At 44.9% G+C, this 25,680-nt stretch overlaps 1 protein-coding gene across 2 annotated transcripts in view; it reads right to left on the bottom strand.

The window, feature by feature from the left end:
• LOC126191441 (uncharacterized) overlaps nt 1–25,680 on the bottom strand; it is a 411,004-nt gene that overhangs the window by 30,688 nt on the left and 354,636 nt on the right. For both annotated transcript variants that reach the window (XM_049932320.1, XM_049932319.1), the window contains exon 6: nt 9,343–9,557. In XM_049932320.1, coding sequence (XP_049788277.1) covers nt 9,343–9,557 — 215 coding nt within the window. The remainder of the gene's footprint in view (nt 1–9,342; nt 9,558–25,680) is intronic.

Below are 25,680 nucleotides of genomic sequence, written 5' to 3'. Positions count from 1 at the left end.
AAAAACTGAACAGTACATAAATAACAATAGAGTAGACAGGAAAACCTTTAGCACAAAATACGAATAGCATGCCTACGTAACAGTTTCCATAATAAACAGAACTAATAAAATAAAATAAAATTAGTGCTAGACAAGACTGCATCAGGGGGTATGAAATATCAATAAGATAGACAGAAATAAATAAATATTATTGCTTAAGGTCCTTATGTATTCTGTATTTACACTGATTACTGTCTCTTTATTTGGTTGTGTGTCACTCTCCATGTTTCATACCTCCTGATGCAGCTTTTTCTAGTACTAATTTTATTTTATTTTATTAGTTTTGTTTATTAATAGAAACTGTTATGTAGGCATGCTATTCGTATTTTGTGCTGAAGGTTTTCCTGTCTACTCCATTGTTATTTATGTACTGTTCAGTTTTTACTTTTTCATTACAAAGATGCTACTTACTGTATGTTTCTACTTCAGTCTAGATGTGTTACGTCTCTTCCAATGTTGTTTGCTAACATTTAACTTCTTTGGTGATAATACTCAGTAAATGTCTGAAGATGGCCTAGTAAGCCGAAAACCCGTTAGCAATAAAAGTAATATTGTAGAACTAAGGCAAACTGGTGCTTTTCATTTATTATAATGTTGTTCTACCAAGAACCGACGGAAGATTCTGTTAATATCGAGAGGTGGATTTATACCCAAAATAATCGCTTTTATGGACCGCTGTAGAGGCAGTCAGGCTCAGTATTTCTGCAGTGGACTTCGAAAGACTTGCTGAGCGCGTACCACGTCGAGCTACTGCACTGCGTTGTGCGCGAAATTAGGAGGTCTCCCACGACTTTTGTCATCTCAGCATATAAAAATAGGTTGGGAGCATTGTTTTATTGGGAGCGGGGCAGTAACATCAAAATGGATCAATCAGAAGAGCTCAGTGACTGCTAATGGGGACCAGTCATTGGATGTCACCTGAGTAACAGATCCAGCAAGGAGATTTCAACTGTTCTACAGCTGTCCTCGTCGGCTTCTGGCGATATGATTGCGGCGTGGAAACGCGAAGGAAGAAGTACAACTAAACGGCGACCCAGGAAACCTTATGTGTTGACGGACAGGGACCGTCATGCATTGTGGAGGGTGGTTCTAAAAGAGCCGGAAGGAATCAAAAATGGTTCAAATGGCTCTGAGCACTATGCGACTTAACTTTTGAGGTCATCAGTCCCCTCGAACTTAGAACTAATTAAACGAAACTAACCTAAGGACATCACACACATCCAAACCCGAGGCAGGAATCGAACCTGCGACCGTAGCGGTCGCTCGGTTCCAGACTGTAGCGCCTAGAACCGCACGACCACTCCGGCCGGCGGGAAGGAATCACTCGTGAGCTGCCAAGGGTTACTATCAGTTAACTAGCATAACTGTGCTTAGGGAGTTAAAGACAATGGGGTTCAATGATCGAACAGCCCCTCATAAACAATATTCTGGGACTATTCAGGAAGTTAGGAACGATAGCTGGCGAAACAGAAACTCCCGTGAAAATCAGAACTGTTTTATTTGCAACAGTTAGCTACACCTTTCAGCTACGTGCCTACATAGACGCCACTCCGACTTATACTTATGTCGTAGCATTGTACGAACTTTCCAATATCCTCGTCGTAGAAGGCTGCCTCCTGTGCACAATGCACAACTTTCTACGGGGGAGGGGGGGGGGGGGGGATGCAACTCACTGTCTGAGCGAAAATGTTCAGCTGAGCAGAGATGAAAATCAGAAGGAGCCAAGTCCGGGCTCTATGGTGGGTGATCAAACACCTCCCGTGGAAAACGATGAAGGAGAATTCTCACTGGTCCTGCAGTGTGTGTCCGAGAACTGTTACGAATAAGGAAATCCATGACAGTTACCTTGAGTAGGGTTGCATGAAAACAGACGAAATCTCTCGGCAGGCACCCATAATTGGTGGAAGACATTAGTATGTAGGCACCTTCATGCGCTCACTGTGCGATCAGAACTGAAAATAGCGACGGGACGCTGTCTAAGGGAATACTGAAGACACTGCCCAATACATCTGCGTGTAGTTTCATCGGATTTTCTCTGTGGTTTCCATTTCACGACCGATCGTCTTTCATTTTCCGAACAGCCCTCGTTTTTCTGTAATTGATGCTGTCGTCTGAGAGAGAGCATTATCACTGGACACTGCATGGCTGGAAATGAGAAATATGGAGTGATGAGTCAAGCTAAACCCTGCAGCAATCCGACTGATGGCATTGGGTTACGCGAATGACTGGAGAACGCATCTGCCATAATATCTGGAGCCAACAGTGAAATACTGGAAGGTGGTGTTACTGTATGGTGGTGTTTTTCGAGGACAGGTCATGGTCACTTTATTGCGCTAACTGCGAAATTAGCGTTTTCTACTGCATACAGTAGAAGCGCAGTTCGAAGATGATGGCTGTATGAGAATGTCGACGCACACTCTCATAAAAAAGAAACTGTGTGGCAGTGGTTTGTGGACGACAACTTTCCTGAAATGGACAGGCCTGCCCAGAGTCCGAAACTGAACCTCATGAAATACCCCACAGTCCAGGACACTACCTTATAGCCAATAGATACAACTGGATATCGATGTTTTGAAAGATCTGTTGCCGAGCGAGATATTGTGGTTATCAAGGGGGAAAAAACTGTTTTGGTGAGTTCGATAGTGGTCGAGGAATGACGTGATAGCGTTGAAGCTTTTTCCATGACGACAAAATCTCGCCCGTTTCAAATAAGTGTAAGTAATTCTCACCCGAACTAAAGTTAAGGACATGTTTTTATACGGCCAGGGACGTTACACATATATGTAGCGAAAGCGTATTTCTGGTTTTTTATGTGCTTATATATGGAGCGTAGATACTGTAAAGCACTATTGTCCCAGTTAGCGAAGAGCTGCGTCAGCTGCCTTTAGTTACACCATAATGATCATATGTCAATGCTCACACGAGATTTCTTCATTCCCTATATCGATTGAGACCTCTTAGTTTTTTTCAGTATCCGAAATAATTGTTTGCCCATGGTCGCGTTAGAAAGAAGTTGGTGTGATTATCTCCACAAGACTCCTCCATATTTTTAAAGGTATGTAAACTGAGTGTTGAAGACGGGCTTTAGGGAAGTAATACAAAGGTAAATATTTTATTAACACATCGTCTAGCAAATATTCGGCGTTTTAAGTAATGAGTGTTGGAATGTAACTTCTCGCAGGATATCGACAGGTACTGTCACAGTCTCGTACGCAATACTACCTTCACGCCATTAGATGTCGCAGCAACGTCTAGGTGTGTCGGCTGTGACCGTCGCTACTGCGTCGACTATCAACACTCTCCAGCCTGGACTTGAATACCACGCTAACAATGGGACGGCTAGCGTCTGCTGGAAGGATTTCGATTCATTCGCTGCGCATGCGCATTAACATTTACATCACATGACTACTCTGCAGTTCACATTTAAAGTGCTGCTAGAGGATTCATCTAACACCTCCGAGCTATTTCTCTAACGTTCCGCTCTCGAATGCGCGCTGGAATAACGAACACTTAAATCTTTTCGTGTGAGTTCTAATGTGTCTAAGTTTACTAAAGTGATCATTTTTCCCTATGTAGATGGGTGCCAACAAGATATTTTCTCAATCGGAGGAGAGATTTTGCGATTGCAAATTTCGTGAAAAGATCCTGTCGCGACGAAAAACGTCTTTGATATTTAAGACAGTCGCCACAACTCGCGTATCACTCCTGTTTCGCGGTAATATATACCGAGGCGCCCTTCTTCGAACTATTTCGATATCCTCCGTCAGTTATATCTGATGCGGATCACAAACTGTACAGCAATACTCCCGTAGAGGGCGGACAAGCGTAGTGTAGGGAGTGTCTTTAATAGACTCGTTGCACTTTTTAAGTATTATGTGTATAAATCTCAGTCTTAAGTTAGCTTTCCCCCAATATTATCATTGTAATCAATCCCCAATGTAAGGTAACAGTTACCGCGTCCGCTAACTATTTAACTGAACTGACAGTCTTTAGATTTCGATGATTTATCGTATGCCCGACATTTTGAGTATCCTTTTTCGCCCTCCCGGGGATGATCTCAGACATTTCATTATTTTGGGTGAATTGCCCCCTTTCGCAGCATACAGATAACTTGTTTAAATCATTTTGTAATTTTGCGCCGGCCGAAGTGGCCGTGCGGTTAAAGGCGCTGCAGTCTGGAACCGCAAGACCGCTACGGTCGCAGGTTCGAATCCTGCCTCGGGCATGGATGTTTGTGATGTCCTTAGGTTAGTTAGGTTTAACTAGTTCTAAGTTCTAGGGGACTAATGACCTCAGCAGTTGAGTCCCATAGTGCTCAGAGCCATTTTTTTTTTTTTTTTTTTTGTAATTTTGCGTCGATCATCTAATGAGTTTGCGAGACGGTAAATGACAGCATCATCTGCAAACAATCTGCGACTGCTGCTCACATTGTCTCCTAAATTGTTTATGCACATGACTCTTCCTTCTTACCCGGCCCCTCGTCCCCCTCTGACAATGTACATCTCTTGACGCAACCATAGTACGTTGTTTGAAGGTTCTGATTGTTATACGTGAATTGGTCGGTAAACGTATGTTTCGAGGACCACCACAACAAGTCCATAGCTGCTTGATATCCCTCTTGCAAGAAATGAGCTTACGGTGAAACAAACCACTGACTTCATTCACTGATTCAGCGGTATGCGCTGTAGCCATGTCCTGTTGCGAAAGTGGGCGACCATTCACTGGAGAAAGTGTGATGTGTCCTGTCGGACAGCTACGAATGAAACAGTTTTTTGTGTCATAGCTGAATGACAGCAGTCCTATTCAATTGTATGACAGAAACCAGTCAGCAACGCAATAATTATTGATTTACAACTTTCGCTAATCGTCTCTTGTCCAAGTGACCATCTTCAGACCATAATCTGTGAAAAGTATGTAACAAGATAGGACACGTGCGATACGACTATTCACCTTAAAAACCAACAGACAAGCAAATAGCTACAACAATAGAATTATGTGCATTCAATTTATGATGTGTGGAGCCCGTGTAATCTTTGCTTGTCTGCATGTATCATTAATTATAGACATTCTGGCAGCGTGTACACGATCAAATAGTTCCTCAAATACACAAAGGAGGACAGTGTTTTTTTTATATTCTGGCGGCTGTTATCAGCCGTTCAAAGTTTTAAAACGTTTTTAAATGTATTTGAGGATTTTAAAAGCTTTGTGTTACGTCTGCATGTACGCTATGACTTTTTTCTACACTGTTTGCCACCAAATCTGCGACCTCCTGAAGGAAGCATCCAAATCAGGAAAAATTTGCACCATGCGCTCGCGGCGACAAGAGATGCACATGATTAGCATTTCGGCGCAGGCGCATGTCAGAGGCACCAGAAGCGCCACCTGCAGGCGCTGTGCAAAGTGGGAATAGAGGGCCCGTCTGGAGTTATTGGAACTGTTCTTTCGTGTGGCTATTTTGCGTAAGCAGCTTCAGTATGCCTCGCAGAAGACAGCGAGTGTCTTTCCAGCACGTTTCGGAGTTCGACCGAGGAAGAATAGTTGCCTATACGAATTGCGCCTTACCCGTCAGAAATCGGTAATCGTGTCGGACTGAACCAAGCAATTGTGATGCGGATCTGTAATCGCTGAATGCAGGACGGAACGATGGATCGACGGGACTGAATGCACTCGCCCCGCTGCACCATGACACGTGATGAGAGTCAAATTGTGAAGGTGGCTGTGATGGATCGCTCTGCCACATCACGAACCATATCACAACAAATTCGTTCTGTTGGGCAACAAGCAGGCTCCGGACGTACCATTCGACATCGTTTTCAGCGGAGCCGACTGTCCGAAAGGCGTCCATTGCTTGATATATCACTTAATTTAATTTATTTAATCTTATGGCTAAGACGCCCCGTCGGGCAGACCGTTCGCCGGGTGCCGGTCTTTCAATTTGACGCCACTTCGGCGACCTGCAGTCCATGAGGATGACAGCGTGAGAGCGAGGACAGCACAACACCCAGTCCCTGGGCGGAGAACAGTCCCCGATGCAGCCAGGAATCGAACCCGGGCCCAGAGTATTGACAATCCGTTACGCTGACCATTCAGCTACCGGGGGCGGACGGCCTATAGCACCGAGTGAACTCCACAGCTGTTTCTGCCAGCAAAGGTGCGATGAACGGTGCACATGGACGGCCTAATGGAACGACATTGTTTTTAGCGGGGAATCTCGATCCTGCGTGCACGACCTCGGTGGTCGGGTTACACTAGGGAGACGCCATGGTTAGAGACTGTTGAACTGTTGCCTTAAGCATCGCCATACTGGTCCTGCACCGGGTTTTATGGTTAGGGGTGGTATTGGTTTCCACTACCGCAACTCCCTAGTAGGCATCGCAGGTAAACTAACCGGGGTTACATCACTAAACTGTTGCAGCCTGTTGTCCTCTCATACGTTCGGAGCTTGCCGACGGCGACATTGCAGCAGGATAATACGTGACCTCACGTTGCACGTAATGTTCAAAACTTCTTCGTCGGTCAGCGAATTGCTTTGCTGCCTTGGCCTCCCTGTTCTTCCGATATGTCGCCTGTAGAAAATGTCTAGTCCACGAGTGCAGAACGAATGGCCGGGGACGCACCACCTAGTGCTACGATCAACTTTGGCAATATGTGGAAGCCGTATGGACTGTTACACCCCGAAAACACACCCAGAGCCTGTTTGATTCAATATAGAGGCGTTTAGTAGCGGCTATAGGGAGCAGTGGCAGGAACACTCAATACTGATCTCATCAACTTCTTCTCTTCACATGGAGATGTGTTTGACATCATGTGATCTTTGTACAACGTGTTACATCCAAAATTAGTTTGGCTGTGATATATCCGGTTATCTTGGTGTTGCATTTAGGATTGCCAGCAGTTTATTTCTATACACACTATTTGTGAAATCTAACCGTTTGTGTTATCGGTCACGTGCTGAACTATGGGCGGACCTTCCCCTTTACAAAAAATGGTTCAAATGGCTCTGAGCAGTATGGGACTTAACTTCTGAGGTCATCAGTCCCCTAGAACTTAGAACTACTTAAACCTAACTAACCTAAGGACATCACACACATCCATGCCCGAGGCAGGATTCGAACCTGCGACACTAGCGGTCGCGCGGTTCCAGACTGTAGCACCTAGAACCGCTCGGCCACTTCGCCCGGCTCCCCTTTACAACTCTTAGTAATTGTTAGCAGGTCAGCTGTTGGTGATTGTATTCTGTTGATACTAAGAGCAGCTCTGTGAACCCGTTCCACACGTCATCAGTGGTACACACATCGTTGTATTATTGTTACTGCTTTCCTTGTATATTAATTTTTAATGTGAATATTTTGTCATACGTTGCCCATCTTTAAAACACCTGGTCTGAAGATGCTCCGTTAGACTGAAACTGGTTCCTGCAGTTAGTAAATAAATAATTATTTTCTGTTATACAGGCATGAATTACATCATTGTACCGCCGGAATTAACAGTTACTGCCTTAACAGCCACATTATCATAAACTAATAGACCGAATATGTGATTTGCCGAAACTGCGCAACGCAGTGTAGCTTTCCGTGCATGTCACGGCTTCCCATGAAGCCTACGATGGTTTCCCCCTACCCAGTACCTGACAACCAAAGAAGCAGAAGTGCGCATCGTCAGAGTACTAGGTTTTTTGCTAAGACTCAGCTGAATAGAGAATACATGTCTGCAGTTTTTAAGGATAAAAACTGATGACTTCACGCTATTGTGATACCTCTGCCCGGAGCCTTCTTTGCCAACCCACACCGCCATCTGCCCAGAATAAAGCCGGACGGACCCCATGTGCTGAGTGCCGAGAAACGAACATGGGCCCATTCTTCAACCGCATAGGAGTGGCCGAGTAGACTCCCTCACCTCGCTTAAGAATGAACAGGTTGCAAAGAGCCTGGCGGAGAATGAGGAGCGTGCCGAAAACTGATGGACCCCTGCAGCCATTACGATGGAACGTCAAGAATGTATGCGCGAAAGATATGAGTTCTTCTGGCCAGGCAGCAGTCATTTTCCCTGCCTTAGAAGGCAGGAATGCGGCAACAATTCCAGAAATCCACAGGCACTGGGGGGGAGTACGCAAAGCGCGAAGAATTCGCACAGAGAGGCGTGTGAAGAAAGCCAGCGTTCATAAACAGATGTTTTCTAGACAGTAATGACATTAATTATAAACCCACGGACGCCCACAGACTCTGAGACGAAGGTCAAATATGAGTCCATCCAGGTCTCATGCAGAGGTAGCGCCTACAACGAAATGTTGTATGGCTGCTCTCACAACAGCTTCGGAATGCAGGAAGACGTCAGAAGAATGTGTCACCAATGCAGGTGAAATAGTGAGAAAGATGCTAATTCCTGAGGCACACATCAGCTCCTGCAAGATGGGTAATTTCCATCCTAGAAAGACAGGCGTCGCCATGAAACATCAAATTGCGAGAGGAGAAAAATTCGAGGAAATGTGGAATTGTGAAATGGATAAAGAGCGAAGAGGGGAGTCGGTGAGACAGCGCGGAAACAAGAGGACATGGGGTGTCTTCCATCCATGGCTAACATCACCTTCCTACACCGTGATATCGCTGCTTTGGCCACGCAGCCCACAACGGAGAGACAACGCGGAGATTGTACCTGGACCTGGCTGCAAAGCCGCGACTGTCAATGAGCACAGTCAAGTCACGCCGCATGGCTCCGAGCGGACTCATCGACGCAGCGCTTGCCGCCGACAGAACCACGCGACGAATGATCACGAATAATGGCGAAATGAATCTTACCCCTTCCTTCCCCTTAATAACAAATTTGTGTCCATGCCCAGTCATATCAGCCCTGAGATCTATAATATTGTTTTATTTTGTGTAAAAAGTACAGAAATAAATACAATTCTTTCTCGTTTTAATCATCTAAGCAGTCTGTTAAAATCACACATCAATCCTTTCATCTCACAATCTTTTGTGTTTGATTTATTTTAATTACTGGCTCTCAGTGTGGGGCGATCTTGTTGGTAATTTTCGCGTTATGTGATATCACAAAGGAGAATTTCTCAATTTCACTAAACCATGTAGATATTCTGGGTTATTAATCTTCATTGTCACAACCCTCCTACGGTGTCTCAACGCCACCTAGATATTTTCCATTTCACTGTTCGACTATCTACTAACGTTATTATCTAATGTGACATAATTAAGTTGCAAGAAATCGTGTACTTCAGGAGGATACGAAGGATATGGATATAATAGAAAATTGATATTCAAAACAATAGTCACGTTAATTTCTTCGACGTACCTGTAAGGAAGGGCGCCTCAGAGAACCACGCAGTGGGGAAGGCGAAGTCGCAGATGTTGTAGTCCCTCACGAGCGTTACCGCAGGCTTCTCGAACATGATGTCGAAGCAGATGAACATGGCGAAGCTTACGCCGAAGTCCGTATCGAAGATGGAAAACTCAGGTTGCGGTGTCGGCACGAAACCAGGTTCTCCGAACAAGTTGAACTTGCGATATCTGACGACGAACCAAAGACAGACAGCAGATGTTACAGATGATGAGTAAATTGGGTGGTTTGGTTTCCCACATAGGAAACTTATTCGGCCTCAGCATGCCAATGTTATGCAACGGACTTTTTAAGCTTATCACATCAAATCCAAAACAGACTGCATTATGAGTCGTTTGACGATACAGAAAACATCCCTTAGAGCTAGTCGTGTGGTATCTGTGTCCCAGGCTCATGTAAAGACGCAGCTTCAAATGATCTGTTTTCCAATTAATGATATTTTGTGGCTTACAGGAACACACATTTGCCCAGTGTTTTTCCTTTCCCCTCCCCCCTCCCCTGCAAACACACACATGTAGAGAAAAAAGATTTCACATTATAGCAGATGTTCTTGTTTCTATAATGGAATTTTGCCATTACTTCATGACGGCCAGATGTGCATGTATTATTAGAGCAGTAACTCTAAGAATGGAGGAAAATGCAATACAATTTGAAGTTAGTGAAAATTTAAGAGTCTCGTTTGATTCTTTCAAAACTAATTACGTGTTCCATTAGGTAAATAAGGTTTCAAAAATTGTTGGCTTTGAGAGAATAATTATTGTTGGGGTATTTTTAGTGTTCGTTAGTCAGTGTACATCTAATCACGATTTGGAGCACGTGTACTGCGCCTTAAGGCTTGCATGACCTATCGTCACTGTAGTGCACGTCTAATTTATCTACACCAGTACATTCGAAATTTTTTACCAATAATCTCATTGAGAAGGCTTTCATTTACACCCAGTTTCACATTGTGAATATTCTTAATCTAGTATTTGCTATTTAAGGGTTACAAACTTTAATTATCGATAAATATTTGGGAGTCATTATTAGCAAAGATGGGTCCATGAAAAAAGAAACAGAACCACATTGACGAAGGTAGACTATTAATCAAATATTAAATATAATTTCATGGATCAAAGTTATTTGATCAGAAACGAAGGTTTGGGTATCTAAAACCAATGTAGAAAATGTAGCGCTGTATGGAGATGAAACTTGTGAAATAACTGTCAGAATTAAGAGGAAAATTTTGTCAATGGAAATAAAGTTTTGGAGGTGTTAATGTAACTTGGCAGTTTGGAATAAAATTAAAAATGAAGACATACCGCCGTAATGGATACAATCGAAACAAAATACACTCCTGGAAATGGAAAAAAGAACACATTGACACCGGTGTGTCAGACCCACCATACTTGCTCCGGACACTGCGAGAGGGCTGTACAAGCAATGATCACACGCACGGCACAGCGGACACACCAGGAACCGCGGTGTTGGCCGTCGAATGGCGCTAGCTGCGCAGCATTTGTGCACCGCCGCCGTCAGTGTCAGCCAGTTTGCCGTGGCATATGGAGCTCCATCGCAGTCTTTAACACTGGTAGCATGCCGCGACAGCGTGGACATGAACCGTATGTGCAGTTGACGGACTTTGAGCGAGGGCGTATAGTGGGCATGCGGGAGGCCGGGTGGACGTACCGCCGAATTGCTCAACACGTGGGGCGTGAGGTCTCCACAGTACATCGATGTTGTCGCCAGTGGTCGGCGGGAGGTGCACGTGCCCGTCGACCTGGGACCGGACCGCAGCGACACACGGATGCACGCCAAGACCGTAGGATCCTACGCAGTGCCGTAGGGGACCGCACCGCAACTTCCCAGCAAATTAGGGACACTGTTGCTCCTGGGGTATCGGCGAGGACCATTCGCAACCGTCTCCATGAAGCTGGGCTACGGTCCCGCACACCGTTAGGCTGTCTTCCGCTAACGCCCCAACATCGTGCAGCCCGCCTCCAGTGGTGTCGCGACAGGCGTGAATGGAGGGACGAATGGAGACGTGTCTTCTTCAGCGATGAGAGTCGCTTCTGCCTTGGTGCCAATGATGGTCGTATGCGTGTTTGGCGCCGTGCAGGTGAGCGCCACAATCAGGACTGCATACGACCGAGGCACACAGGGCCAACACCCGGCATCATGGTGTGGGGAGCGATCTCCTACACTGGCCGTACACCACTGGTGATCGTCGAGGGGACACTGAATAGTGCACGGTACATCCAAACCGTCATCGAACCCATCGTTCTACCATTCCTAGACCGGCAAGGGAACTTGCTGTTCCAACAGGACAATGCACGTCCGCATGTATCCCGTGCCACCCAACGTGCTCTAGAAGGTGTAAGTCAACTACCCGGGCCAGCAAGATCTCCGGATCTGTCCCCCATTGAGCATGTTTGGGACTGGATGAAGCGTCGTCTCACGCGGTCTGCACGTCCAGCACGAACGCTGGTCCAACTGAGGCGCCAGGTGGAAATGGCATGGCAAGCCGTTCCACAGGACTACATCCAGCATATCTACGATCATCTCCATGGGAGAATAGCAGCCTGCATTGCTGCGAAAGGTGGATATACACTGTACTAGTGCCGATATTGTGCATGCTCTTTTGCCTGTGTCTATGTGCCTGTGGTTCTGTCAGTGTGATCATGTGATGTATCTGACCCCAGGAATGTGTCAATAAAGTTTCCCCTTCCTGGGACAATGAATTCACGGTGTTCTTATTTCAATTTCCAGGAGTGTAATTCAGATGATGTGAGCACGTTCGCCATTTGCGTGGGGACGGATGGGCTTAGAAGACGATGGAATGAATTCAGTTAACACAAGAATAAGGAGGCGCCCGAAAACAACGCGAGAAGAGGGAGCCAGAGCAGCTATGTCAAGAAGAAATTTTCAGCCAGAAGATTGGAAAAATAGAAGACTTTGAACCTAGGAGCAAAGAGACAACTATGATTTTGGATAAAACTGCCATTAGAAAAGCTATACTTCTGTTGTAATTATTTAATTTGCAGATCTATTACTGTCATTGTACTACATATATAGTGTGAGTGAAATTTAACAAACTCTCATTAAACGTGTTGGTAGTGAAAAAAACAAATTCACAGTTCACAGATGTTCTTTTATTTCATACAGACTGACATATTGTGAATGGACTGGGATTTTAACACTACAGCCACTCACAGAAAAAAATTCCAGTGTATGATCACAGCGCTACGTCACTCAGAAAGACCATATCAACAGAATTCTTCCAAGCAATGGCACGACATTAAAAACTGGTGGAGACCAGCAGAAATGTTCAGGAACCTTAAACGGGAATCGTTGGAAGAAAAGTGACGTTGTACTCGTTGCATTAATTAAGGGGCCAATATTGTAGGTAGATGGTGCATAGGTTCTATTGCTTGCAGTCAGTTGTGAGTTGCAAAGTGTTACTAGCAGTCCAAGTGACACAATGACCGTAGGGAGCGTCTTAAAAAGGATAATGTACAATGGCCGAACAGCTCCCCGTAAGTCACAGATTCCCGTGGTCAGTGCCTAGCAACGCTTGAGGTGGTGTAAAGAGCGATGCTGTTGGACAGTGGATGACTGGAAATGGGTAATTACCCTGTTGTGGTCCGATGAAAGGGTTTGGGTTTTGCGAATTCCTGAAGAACGTTACCTGTCGTCATGCGTAGCACCAACAGGGAAGTACGTGTGCAGTAACATTCCTGAAACGGACCGTCTGCCCAGAGCCCCGAACTGATTCAACTGGAATGACTTTGTGATTAGTTAGAGGATGACTTCATCCCAGACCCCAGCGTCCAATATTACAATCCCGTTTGGTTTCGGCCTCTGAGCTTTGCTGGTCTGCCATTTCTCCACAGACATTCGGGCACCTCTCTTAAAATGTCCCCAGCAGAGCTCAAGTCGTCATAAAGGCGAATGGCCCGCTACTAGGCAACTGTTTACTTTTGATCAGATCGTGTATGTATTAGTGTAGGTGACATTAACCAAAGAAAGCAGTGAATTCACTACGAATAAAGACGTCTCAGTTGTCTACGACCATGCCCAGGTGAGTACACCGATTTCCGCCGTACCAGCATTGATTAGCACTTCGGCCATGGCCCGAACTTAGATGGGTGACCATTCGGGTACGCCGTGTGCTGTCGAAAATTTCTCTTTGCCATTGAAGCAGTCAGGGTGAACAGGCTTAGATGGTGGGGTTATGTTACACGCATGGGAGAAGCAAGGTTGCCCAAGAGACTCATGGGTTCAGCAGTAGAGGGTAGGAGGAGTCGGGGCAGACCAAGGAGAAGGTACCTGGATTCGGTTAAGAATGATTTTGAAGTAATAGGTTTAGCATCAGAAGAGGCACCAATGTTAGCACTGAATAGGGGATCATGGAGGAATTTTATAAGGGGGACTATGCTCCAGACTGAACGCTGAAAGGCATAATCAGTCTTAAATGATGATGATGATGATGATGATGATGACTGAAGCAGAGGGGACAGGAAGGTTGGTGCTGTGGTCATCAATCTTTGCGCCATTGTGCTAGGTTCATTTCCAAGCCCCTCTGCAGTGTTTCATGAAGCGAGGCACAGTTGATGCTGATTTGTCCGTAGCAGTCTTGCGGCGCCTTGGTCCCATCCGAGAGGCTATGTGCCGGCATGGGGTTTCACCCTCTCCCATCTCTCATCATGTTCAACACGAGCCGCGTGGGGAAGCCGTGCGGTCTATAGCGTCTTGTCACAGTTCGCGCGGCTCCCCCCGATTGAGGTTCGACTCCACCTTTTGGCATGGGTCTGTGTGTTGTTCTTAGCATAAGCTATTTTAAGTTAGTTTAATTAGTGGGTAAGACTAGGGAACGATGACCTCAGCAGTTTGGTCCCCTAGAACCTTACCACAAATTTCCAAATTTCCAACACAAACATGACATTAGACTCCACACACACACGCACACACACACACACGCACAGACAGACACTCACACACCACCACCACCGCCGGCACCACCACACACACTCACAGATACGCCAATATTTAAAATACGTATGGATTAATTGAGTCCACTCATTGAGGATATCACGAACTTCTACAGTCTTATCAATGTCCTCTGGACAATCCTATCTTTCAAGACGGCCACGGAGGGATGCACGTATACGTTCTTAGATTTACAAAAGTTCAGGCACCTTATCGTTACCTTTATTAGGCCGTCGAATCACCCTATATTTATAACTTTCAGAATATCTGGAACCATTTGGAACATCGAGCGATAAGTAGGATCCACCACCCCCGCAATTAGGTGAGTCTACGAAAGTAAATAATCCACATCACTTCTTTTCGAGTTGACAAATTTTTTGCCAGTTCAAAAATGGTTCAAATGGCTCTGAGCACTATGGTACTTAACTGCTGAGGTCATCAGTCCCCTAGACTTAGAACTAATTAAACCTAACTAACCTAAGGACATCACACACATCCATGCCCGAGGCAGGATTCGAACCTGCGACCGTAGCGGTCGCGCGGTTCCGGACTGAAGCGCCTAGAACCGCTCGGCCACTTCGGCCGGCTTTTGGCAGTTGTGCTTGCGTGTAGATTAGTGTTAAAAAAAACTTATACACAGAAATTGCTGTTCAAAACTCTTCTAGTACGTTATTAGCTGCGTTAAGTAAAATAAGTTCGCTGGGATGAAGTCATTACCAAGGCGAAGATAATATATCTTTGAGCTGACAAATTTTTTGTCAGTTGTTTTTATATGTACACTACTGGAAAAAATCGTAAATGGAGAAACCCTTCCGCGACTCCCAGCCATTCATTGCATACGACATTAGTTGCTTAACTTTTATCCTATCAGCTGCAGATCCTGCAAAGAAGAGTAATTAACTCTCAAAGAAGAAGAAGATCACAAAATGAGAAACGTAACCACCGTCTATTACACTACTGGCCATTAAAATTGCTACACCACGAAGATGACGTGCTACAAACGCGAAATTTAACCGACAGGATGAAGATGCTGTGATATGCAAATGATTAGCTTTTCGGAGCATTCACACAAGGATGGCGCCGGTGGTGACATCTACAACGTGCTGACATGAGAAAACTTTCAAACCGATCCGATTTCTCATACATAAACAGCAGCTGACCGGCGTTGCCTGGTGAAACGTTGTTGTGAAGCCTCGTGTAAGGAGGACCAATGCGTAACATCACGTTTCCGACTTTGATAAAGGTCGGACTGTAGCCTATCGCGATTGCGGTTTATCGTATCGCGACACTGCTGCTCGCGTTGGTCGAGATTCAATGACTGTTAGCAGAATATGGAATCGGTGGGTTCAGGAGGGTAATACGCAACGCTGTGCTGGATCCCAACGGCCTCGTGCCACTAGCAGTCGAGATGACAGGCAACTGTAACGCATCTTGCAGCCACGTCTCGTCCCTGAGTCAGCAGATGGGGACGTTTGCAAGACAACAACCATCTGCACGAACAGTTCGACGACGTTTGCAGCAGTATGGACTATCAACTCGGAGACCATGGCTGCGGTTATCCTTGACACTGCATCAGACTGGAGCGCCTGCGATGGTGTACTCAATGACGAAACTGGTGCATGAATGGCAAAACGTCATTTTTTTCGGATCAATCCAGGTTCTGTTTACAGCATCATGATGGTCGCATCCGTATTTGGCGACATCGCGGTAAACACACTTTCGACGCCTGTATTCGTCATCGCCATACTAGCGTATCACCCGGCGTGATGGTGTCGGGTACCATTGGTTACACGTCTCGGTCAGCTCTTGTTCGCATTGACGACACTTTGAACAGTGGACGTTACATTCCAGATGTGTTACGACCTGTGGCTCTACCCTTCATTCGATCCTTGCAAAACCCTACATTTCAGCAGGATAATGCACTACCGCATGGTGCAGGTCCTGTACGGGCCTTTCTGGATACAGCAAATGTTCGACTGCTGCCCTGGGCAGCACATTCTCCAGATCTCCCACAAACGAAAACGTCTGGTCAATGGTGGCCGAGCAACTGGCTCGTCACAGTACGCGAGTCACTACTCTTGATGAACTGTGGTATCGTGTTGAAGCTGCATGGGAGCTTTACCTGTACACGCCATCTAAGCCCTGACTCAATGCCCAGGCGTATCAAGGCCGTTATTACGGCCAGAGGTGGTTGTTCTGGTTAGTAATTTCTCAGGATCTATGCACCAAAATTGCGTGAAAATGTAATCACATGTCAATTCCAGTATAATATATTTGTCCAATAAATACTCGTTTAACATCTGCATTTCTTCCTGGTGTAGCAATTTTAATGGCCAGTAGTGTATTTGACAAGGCAATTACTATGGCCTTACAACATTGTCTCCATGGCTCACGGTCATCATTCGTCACATAAGAAAGCTATAGTGGAGTAATGTAACTTCTGACGTCACTTGGCGTTGAAGTTAAACATCGGAACCGTCAAATCCCTCCAGCCGATAATTCACCTACAACAATAAACAGAAAGTTCCTTTGTAGCCGTTAAATAGAACAACAAGAAACCCATCAAAGCTCCCTCTGTGACGACAAAACTTCTTTTCCAATAAAAAGCAGTGTGTACGCCATCAATATTAGCGAGATAAGCGGCCGGTTCTGGCGGAACTTTTATTTTTTTTATTTTATTTTATTTTTTCGCGGTCGGATTGGGCAGATAGATTAGCGGACGGCGGGCCGCAGTGGGCCAGCTGGCGGTCGCTGACAGCCGGGGATGCGTGCCGCCCGGCGCGGGCTCTCGTATCACGCCGCAGTAAAAATTGATTCGGCCAGCCCCGCCGCGCCGTGGTGGGGACAGCACAGAAAGTTGTCCGTCCACCTCAGGACCGCTCCGCACCGCAGATCGGCACTCGCCGACCGCTGTGGGCGAAAGGCCAGCCGACAGCGCGGGCAAACTGCTGCTCTGGGGTTTCAGAAATCGTCTCGTCTTTGCAGCACAGTAAGTACTGGAAACCGGCTTTATTTACACAGGTTGGATAAAGCAATATGAGCAGCCTCGTTATGTGGTACAGGGTCACCTGAATCCTTCTATGTGTCTGTACATCGGAATTTATACTTTTCACCCCCAGACGAAGCCATTATTTATTTTTTATTTATTTTACACATCGAGTTTTGTAGTGCCAAATTGAGGAGAAACTCTACGACGTCATGGAACGATTCGGTGCATCAAATTAACATCATAAAAGTAATAATAGATAAGAAAATGATTGCGAATCCTATGCAGACGAAAACTTCCAAGTGCGAGATAAGCCACTGCAAATGCGAAATGCAGATGCATTATTAATATGTGTAACAGCCAGAATGTTGAATGGAAGCATGCAAATGTGTGCCCATCGTGTTTCACAGGTACCGTATGTCGGTTTGTAGGACGGAATTGGATGCCTGGTGCACTTGGTTGGTCTACATCTACATCTGCATCTACATTCATATTCATCAATCCACCTGACGGTGTGTGGCGGCGGGAACCTTGAGTACCTCTATCGGTTCTCTCTTCTATTTCAGTCTCGTATTGTTCGTGGAAAGGAGGATTGTCGGTATGCCTCTGTGTTGGCTCTAATCTCTCTGATTTTATCCTCATGGTCCCTTCCGAGATATACGTAGGAGGGAGCAAAATACTGCTTGACTCCTCGGTGAAGGTATGTTCTCGAAACTTCAACAAAAGCCCGTACCGAGCTACTGAGCGTCTCTCCTGCAGAGTCTCCCACTGGAGTTTATCCATCATTTCCGTAACCCTTTCGCGATTACTAAATGATCCTGTAACGAAGCGCGCTGCTCTCCGTTGGATCTTCTCTATCTCTTCTATCAACCCTATCTGGTACGGATCCCACACTGCTGAGCAGTATTCAAGCAGTGGGCGAACAAGCGTACTGTAACCTACTTCCTTTGTTTTCGGATTGCATTTCCTTAGGATTCTTCCAGTGAATCTCAGTTTGGCATCTGCTTTACCGACGATCAACCTTATATGATCATTCCATTTTAAATCTCTCCTAATGCGTACTCCAAGATAAATTATGGAATTAACTGCTCCCAGTTGTTGACATGCTATATTGCAGATGAATGATAAGGGATCTTTCTTTCTATGTATTCGCAGCACATTACACTTGTCTACATTGAGATTCAAGTGCCATTCCCCGCACCATGAGTCAATTCGCTGCAGATCCTCCTGCATTTCAGTACAATTTTCCATTGTTACAACCTCTCGATATACCACAGCATCATCCGCAAAAAGCCTCAGTGAACTCCCGATGTCATCCACAAGGTCATTTATGTATACTGTGAATAGCAACGGTCAATACGGGGACGGTAATTGCTTCTTGTGGATGACACTGGAGTTGTCGTCCGATGATGTCCCATATGTGCTCGTCTTGAGACAGATGTGGTGGTCGAGCAGGCCGAGGCACTATGTCGACACTCTGTAGAGCATGTTGGGTTACAACAGCGGATCGTTATCCAACTGGAAATGCTGTTCACGGATGGAAGTACAACAGGTCAAATCATCAGAAAGACACGTACAAATCTGGAGGCAAGGTGCGTGGGATGACCACGACAGTTGTCTTTCTGTGATGAGAAATCGCACCCCAGACCATAACGCCAGGTGTAGGTTGTAATGGTTCTTTATTTACGTAACCATTACGGCGCTCCAACCCCAGTTCTCGATACTAGTAATACCGTACTACTTCTCTGCGAAGTAACAGACATATTTTTGTGACAATATACACATTTGGTTTTATTAATGTATAGGTACTCCAATGTATCGATGTATTACAGTGATTTGGTTCTTGTATGTATTCATTTCTGTGAGACTGTCATAATCTTTGACTTACTTGTAACCGTTTTGGTGCGAATGCGCACAGAGCAGTCTTTGGTTCACTTTGCAAAAGTTAAGTTGTTATTTCGCTTTGTAAACGAACAGTCAAGTCTTGTGTTTGGTTAAAGTGGAAATTAAATAATTAAATATATGAAGATTGATAGAAAACTATTTTCTTGATGATGTGACAATTAGGAAGAAGTACACGAGAATTTACAAGAAGTTTAATAAAAATGTGAATCGTGAACACCAAGTCAAAAATTATTTCTACCATACCATTGTTCTGATCTGGGATTGTTTGATCATTAAGAATTTCCTGAAAAACGCATTTGTTAGGTCTTCAAATATTGCTAAAATACAGATCTGGGACCTTCTAGCAGTCAAAGTGGAATCACCGTAGAATCAACAAGATGAGCCATAACAACTTCGACGAAATCTACGTGGGAATCCATTCAAGATAATTGCCAAAATTAATGACTTTTTTACAGTGACTTCATTATTTCCATTCTGACGATACCATCCACAGTCAATAACTTTGTTGTTGCCCGATAAAGCGAAAATATGCTGCTTGAGAAACACTGATTTCTAACCTACTTTGCAAGTGGTGGTACTGTTAGAAGGTCCACTGAGTCCAGTACGCTGACGGATTGGTTACATGCCCTCAACTGGACGACTTCCAACCAACACGCGGCCATTAATGACACCAAGGCAGAACTAACTGTCATTAGAAAACGTAACAGACCTCCACCTTGCCCTCGAATGACCTCACGCTTGAGACCACCAAAGTCGCAAACAGAGGTGGTTTGAGTTCAGTGGATTACACGCTACAGGTTGTCTGGCTCGGAACTGTCCTTGAAGTAACCGATTTGCAACAGCGAGTTGTGTCACTGTGGCGCCAAATGCTGCTCAAATTGCTGCTGCACATGCAGTACGGTGCGCCAGAACCATATGCCGCACACGATGGTCTTCCGTCTCGGTAGCACCACGTGGCTGTCCGGAGCGCGGTTTTCTTGCGTCCGTACATTCCCGTGACCACCGCTGCCAGGAACCATGTAAATGGCTACCTTACTTCCAAGACCATCTGCAGTTCAGCAATAGGAACATCCAGCTTCTCGTAGCCATATTGCATGACGTCGTTCAAACTCAGTGAGATGGTGATAGTGGGATCTTAAGGCGTTAAAGGCTCTCTTGACTAACATCAACGGTCGAAGTTTCGAATCCTGCCTCGGGCATGGATGTGTGCGATGTTCTTAGGTTTGTTAGGTTTAAGTAGTTCTAAGTTCTAGGGGACTGATGACCACAGAAGTTAAGTCCCATAGTGCTCAGAGCCATTTTGAACAATATAACAAGCGAACTTACGTAATTTCTTTTACAGAAAATCCCCGACAGAACAGAAGGCGTGAGCCAAGAGGAAACTCTTCAGTTTGACTGGCAAGTGTGCGAATTACTGGTAAACATTTTTAATTCTTATAGTAGTTTACAGGAAAAGGACACAGAAGTATTATGTAAGCCTTCCTGACGAGAGTCAACTATGTGTGATCGAAATGCAAAAAAAAGAAAAAGAAAAGAAAAAGAAATGGCTCTGAGAGCTATGGGACTTAACATTTTAGGTCATCAGTCCCCTAGAACTTAGAACTACTTAAACCTAACTAACCTCAGGACATCACACACATCCATGCCCGAGGCAGGATTCGAACCTGCGACCGTAGCAGTCGCGCGGTTCCGGACTGAAGTGCCTAGAACCGCTCGGCCACCACGGCTGGCATCGAAATGCAGATTAGGCTTCTGTCCAGAATTAAGTGAATTTTATGTGCCCATTCGGTAGAGCGCACAGAATTAGTCTAGTCCCGTATTCGGTTTTTCGATATGCAGTAAAAGAGACTCTAAAACACGGAGAATAAACAGCAATCCAGCAGCGAATCAGTGGCCCTGCATGCTTGGCGGTAGCAGTAAGCACTTGCTAAGGCAGTGCTATAGCTGCTGGATTACTGGTTTTTCCTCGAGTTTTACTCTCCCTGCCAGTTCACATCGGTAATAACAACATTCCACTAGACTAATCTACATCTACATCTACATTTATACTCCGCAAGCCACCCAACGGTGTGTGGCGGAGGGCACTTTACGTGCCACTGTCATTACCTCCCTTTCCTGTTCCAGTCGCGTATGGTTCGCGGGAAGAACGACCGTCTGAAAGCCTCTGTGCGCGCTCTAATCTCTCTAATTTTACATTCGTGATCTCCTCGGGAGGTATAAGTAGGGGGAAGCAATATATTCGATACCTCATCCAGAAACGCACCCTCTCGAAACCTGGCGAGCAAGCTACACCGCGATGCAGAGCGCCTCTCTTTCAGAGTCTGCTACTTGAGTTTGCTAAACATCTCCGTAACGCTATCACGGTTGCCAAATGACCCTGCGACGAAACGAGCCGCTCTTCTTTGGATCTTCTCTATCTCCTCCGTCAACCCGATCTGGTACGGATCCCACACTGATGAGCAATACTTAAGTATAGGTCGAACGAGTGTTTTGTAAGCCACCTCATTTGTTGATGGACTACATTTTCTAAGGGCTCTCCCAATGAATCTCAACCTGGTACCCGCCTTACCAACAATTAATTTTATATGATCATTCCACTTCAAATCGTTCCGCACGCATACTCCAAGATATTTTTCAGAACTGCTACCAGTGTTTGTTCCGCTATCATATCATCCTACAATAAAAGATCCTTCTTTCTATGTATTCGCAATACATTACATTTCTCTATGTTAAGTTCAGTTGCCACTCCCTGCACCAAGCATCTGTCCGCTGTAGATCTTCCTGCATTTCGCTGCAATTTTCTAATGCTGCAACTTCTGTGTATACTACAGCATCATCCGCGAAAAGCCGCATGGAACTTCCGACACTATCTACTAGGTCACTTATATTGTGAAAAGCAATGGTCCCATAACACTCCCCTGTGGCACGCCAGAGGTTACTTTAACGTCTGTAGACGTCTCTCCGTTGATAACAACATGCTGTGTTCTGTTTGCTAAAAACTCTTCAATCCAGCCACACAGCTGGTCTGATATTCCGTAGGCTCTTACTTTGTTTATCAGGCGACAGTGCGGAACTGTATCGAACGCCTTCCGGAAGTCAAGAAAAATAGCATCTACCTGGGAGCCTGTATCTAATATTTTCTGGGTCTCATGAACAAATAGAGCGAGTTGGGTCTCACACGATCGCTGTTTCCGGAATCCATGTTGATTCCTACATAGTAGATTCTGAGTTTCCAAAAACGACATGATACTCGAGCAAAACACATGTTCTAAAATTCTACAACAGATCGACGTCAGAGATATAGGTCTATAGTTTTGCGCATCTGCTCGACGACCCTTCTTGAAGACTGGGACTACCTGTGCTCTTTTCCAATCATTTGGAACCTTCCGTTCCTCTAGAGACTTGCGGTACACGGCTGTTAGAAGGGGGGCAAGTTCTTTCGCGTACTCTGTGTAGAATCGAATTGGTATCCCGTCAGGTCCAGTGGACTTTCCTCTGTTGAGTGATTCCAGTTGCTTTTCTATTCCTTGGACACTTATTTCGATGTCAGCCATTTTTTCGTTTGTGCGAGGATTTAGAGAAGGAACTGCAGTGCGGTCTTCCTCTGTGAAACAGCTTTGGAAAAAGGTGTTTAGTATTTCAGCTTTACGCTTGTCATCCTCTGTTTCAATTCCATCATCATCCCGGAGTGTCTGGACATGCTGTTTCGAGCCACTTACTGATTTAACGTAAGACCAGAACTTCCTAGGATTTTCTGTCAAGTCGGTACCTAGTATTTTACTTTCGAATTCACTAAACGCTTCACGCATAGCCCTCCTTACGCTAACTTTGATATCGTTTAGCTTCTGTTTGTCTGAGAGGTTTTGGCTGCGTTTAAATTTGGAGTGAAGCTCTCTTTGCTTTCGCAGTAATTTCCTAACTTTGTTGTTGTACCACGGTGGGTTTTTCCCGTCCCTCACAGTTTTACTCGGCACGTACCTGTCTAAAACGCATTTTACGATTGCCTTGAACTTTTTCCATAAACACTCAACATTGTCAGTGTCAGAACAGAAATTTTCGTTTTGATCTGTTAGGTAGCCTGAAATCTGCCTTCTATTACTCTTGCTAAATAGATAAACCTTCCTCCCTTTTTTTATATTCCTATTAACTTCCATATTCAGGGATGCTGCAACGGCCTTATGATCACTGATTCCCTGTTCTGCGCTTACAGAGTCGAAAAGTTCGGGTCTGTTTGTTATCAGTAGGTCCAAGATGTTATCTCCACGAGTCGGTTCTCTGTTTAATTGCTCGAGGTAATTTTCGGATAGTGCACTCAGTATAATGTCACTCGATGCTCTGTCCCTACCACCCGTCCTAAACATCTGAGTGTCCCAGTCTATATCTGGTAAATTGAAATCTCCACCTAAGACTATAACATGCTGAGAAAATTTATGTGAAATGTATTCCAAATTTTCTCTCAGCTGTTCTGCTACTAATGCTGCTGAGTCGGGGGTCGGTAAAAGGAACCAATTATTAACCTAGCTCGGTTGTTGAGTGTAACCTCCACCCATAATAATTCACAGGAACTATCCACTTCTACTTCACTACAGGATAAACTACTACTAACAGCAACGAACACTCCACCACCGGTTGCATGCAATCTATCCTTTCTATACACCGTCTGTACGTTTGTAAAAATTTCGGCAGAATTTATCTCTGGCTTCAGCCAGCTTTCTGTACCTATAACGATTTCAGCTTCGGTGCTTTCTATCAGCGCTTGAAGTTCCGGTACTTTACCAACGCAGCTTCTACAGTTTACAATTACAATACCGATTGCTGCTTGGTCCCCGCATGTCCTGACTTTGCCCCGCACCCGTTGAGGCTGTTGCCCTTTCTGTACTTGCCCGAGGCCATCTAACCTAAAAAACCGCCCAGCCCACGCCACACAACCCCTGCTACCCGTGTAGCCGCTTGTTGCGTGTAGTGGACTCCTGACCTATCCAGCGGAACCCGAAACCCCACCACCCTATGGCGCAAGTCGAGGAATCTGCAGCCCACACGGTCGCAGAACCGTCTCAGCCTCTGATTCAGACCCTCCACTCGGCTCTGTACCAATCTGTAATCTGGGCCGCTCCTACTAATGGGCAAATAAAATTTGGTTTTAAAATTAATTTTTTTTTTTTTGGTATTTGGAAATAAGCTGATGCTTGGCCAATACGCTGAGCGTCTCAAGAAAACGTGACGAACAGTATTGGTTTGGGCTGAGTCCAGCTAGACAATACATTAATGAAATTTCAAGTATCTACTGAAAAATCAGAGAAAATGCGCCTGATGGCTCTTAGGAGAAACAACCTGTATAAGTCATAAGTGAATGAAAATCAGTAAAGTAGATTAATTTTCGTATTGTACCATTACTTCTTTGAGACATGTTCTATTGGCGTATGTATTAGCATTAAGTCTTCGAACAAGATCACGAAAATGTGTTTTCCACAACAGCCTCCTATCAATCTGAGCACCTACGAATTTTAAATGTTCAGAGTCTCTAATGATATCCACATTCTGTGTAATCAAAATATTAGTCCTAGTTGAATAGTGTTTTAGGAACTAACAATTGAATCTCACAGTGATTTAGCATCAGTTTATTTTCTACGAAACGTGAACTTATGTCCTTGACCGCACTATCTAATACCTACCCTGTGATACACACAGCGTCCTTCACTACCAAACTGGTGTCATCAGTAAACAAATATTTTAAAATCACCTGCCATATTAGAAAGCACACCGTTTACATAATATAAGAAACAAGAGCAGCGCCAGCACTGTCCCCTGGCGGCAGACAAAGACACTTTAAAACGCCACGTTATTAAAAGTGCAAACAGCGAAACTGGAACAAGGGAATTCGTGATAATTTCGTAAAAGCTTACGTCACAGGTTTCACATCAATTTAAATCAAAATTATTCCCAGTTTTTAGAGTCTCATTGCTATTTATTAATTACGAAGCGCATAAATTACTGAAGATTTACCGTCTGTAGAGTCAAGTCACACTAATACCCAAGAAACGAAATAGAAGTAATTCACTGAATTACAGACCCACATCAATAACGTCGATTTGCCGAAAGATTTTTCAACATATACTCTGCTCGAACATTGTAAATTATCTCGAAGAAAACGACTGAGTGACAAATATCTAACACGGATTCAAAGAACATAATTCTTGTGAGACACAACTAGCCTTTTATTCTCGCGAAGTAACGTGTCCTGTTGACAGCAGATGTCAAATAGATTCCATACTTTTTGATTCCCAGAAGGCATTTGGGACCGTACCTCACAGGCGGATTCTAATCAAATTGCGTGTCTGTAGAGCATTGTTTTGGTTGAGTGACTGGATTCGAGATTTCCTGTGAGAAGGCTCACAGCGCGTAGTAACTGACGGAAAGTTATCGAATAAAACAAA

This window comes from Schistocerca cancellata, chromosome 6 (assembly GCF_023864275.1).
Source record: "Schistocerca cancellata isolate TAMUIC-IGC-003103 chromosome 6, iqSchCanc2.1, whole genome shotgun sequence".
Taxonomy (NCBI): Eukaryota; Metazoa; Arthropoda; class Insecta; order Orthoptera; family Acrididae; genus Schistocerca; species Schistocerca cancellata.
The sequence above is the reverse complement of the archived record's forward strand: the minus strand, read 5'-3'. Positions and strand labels throughout refer to the sequence as shown.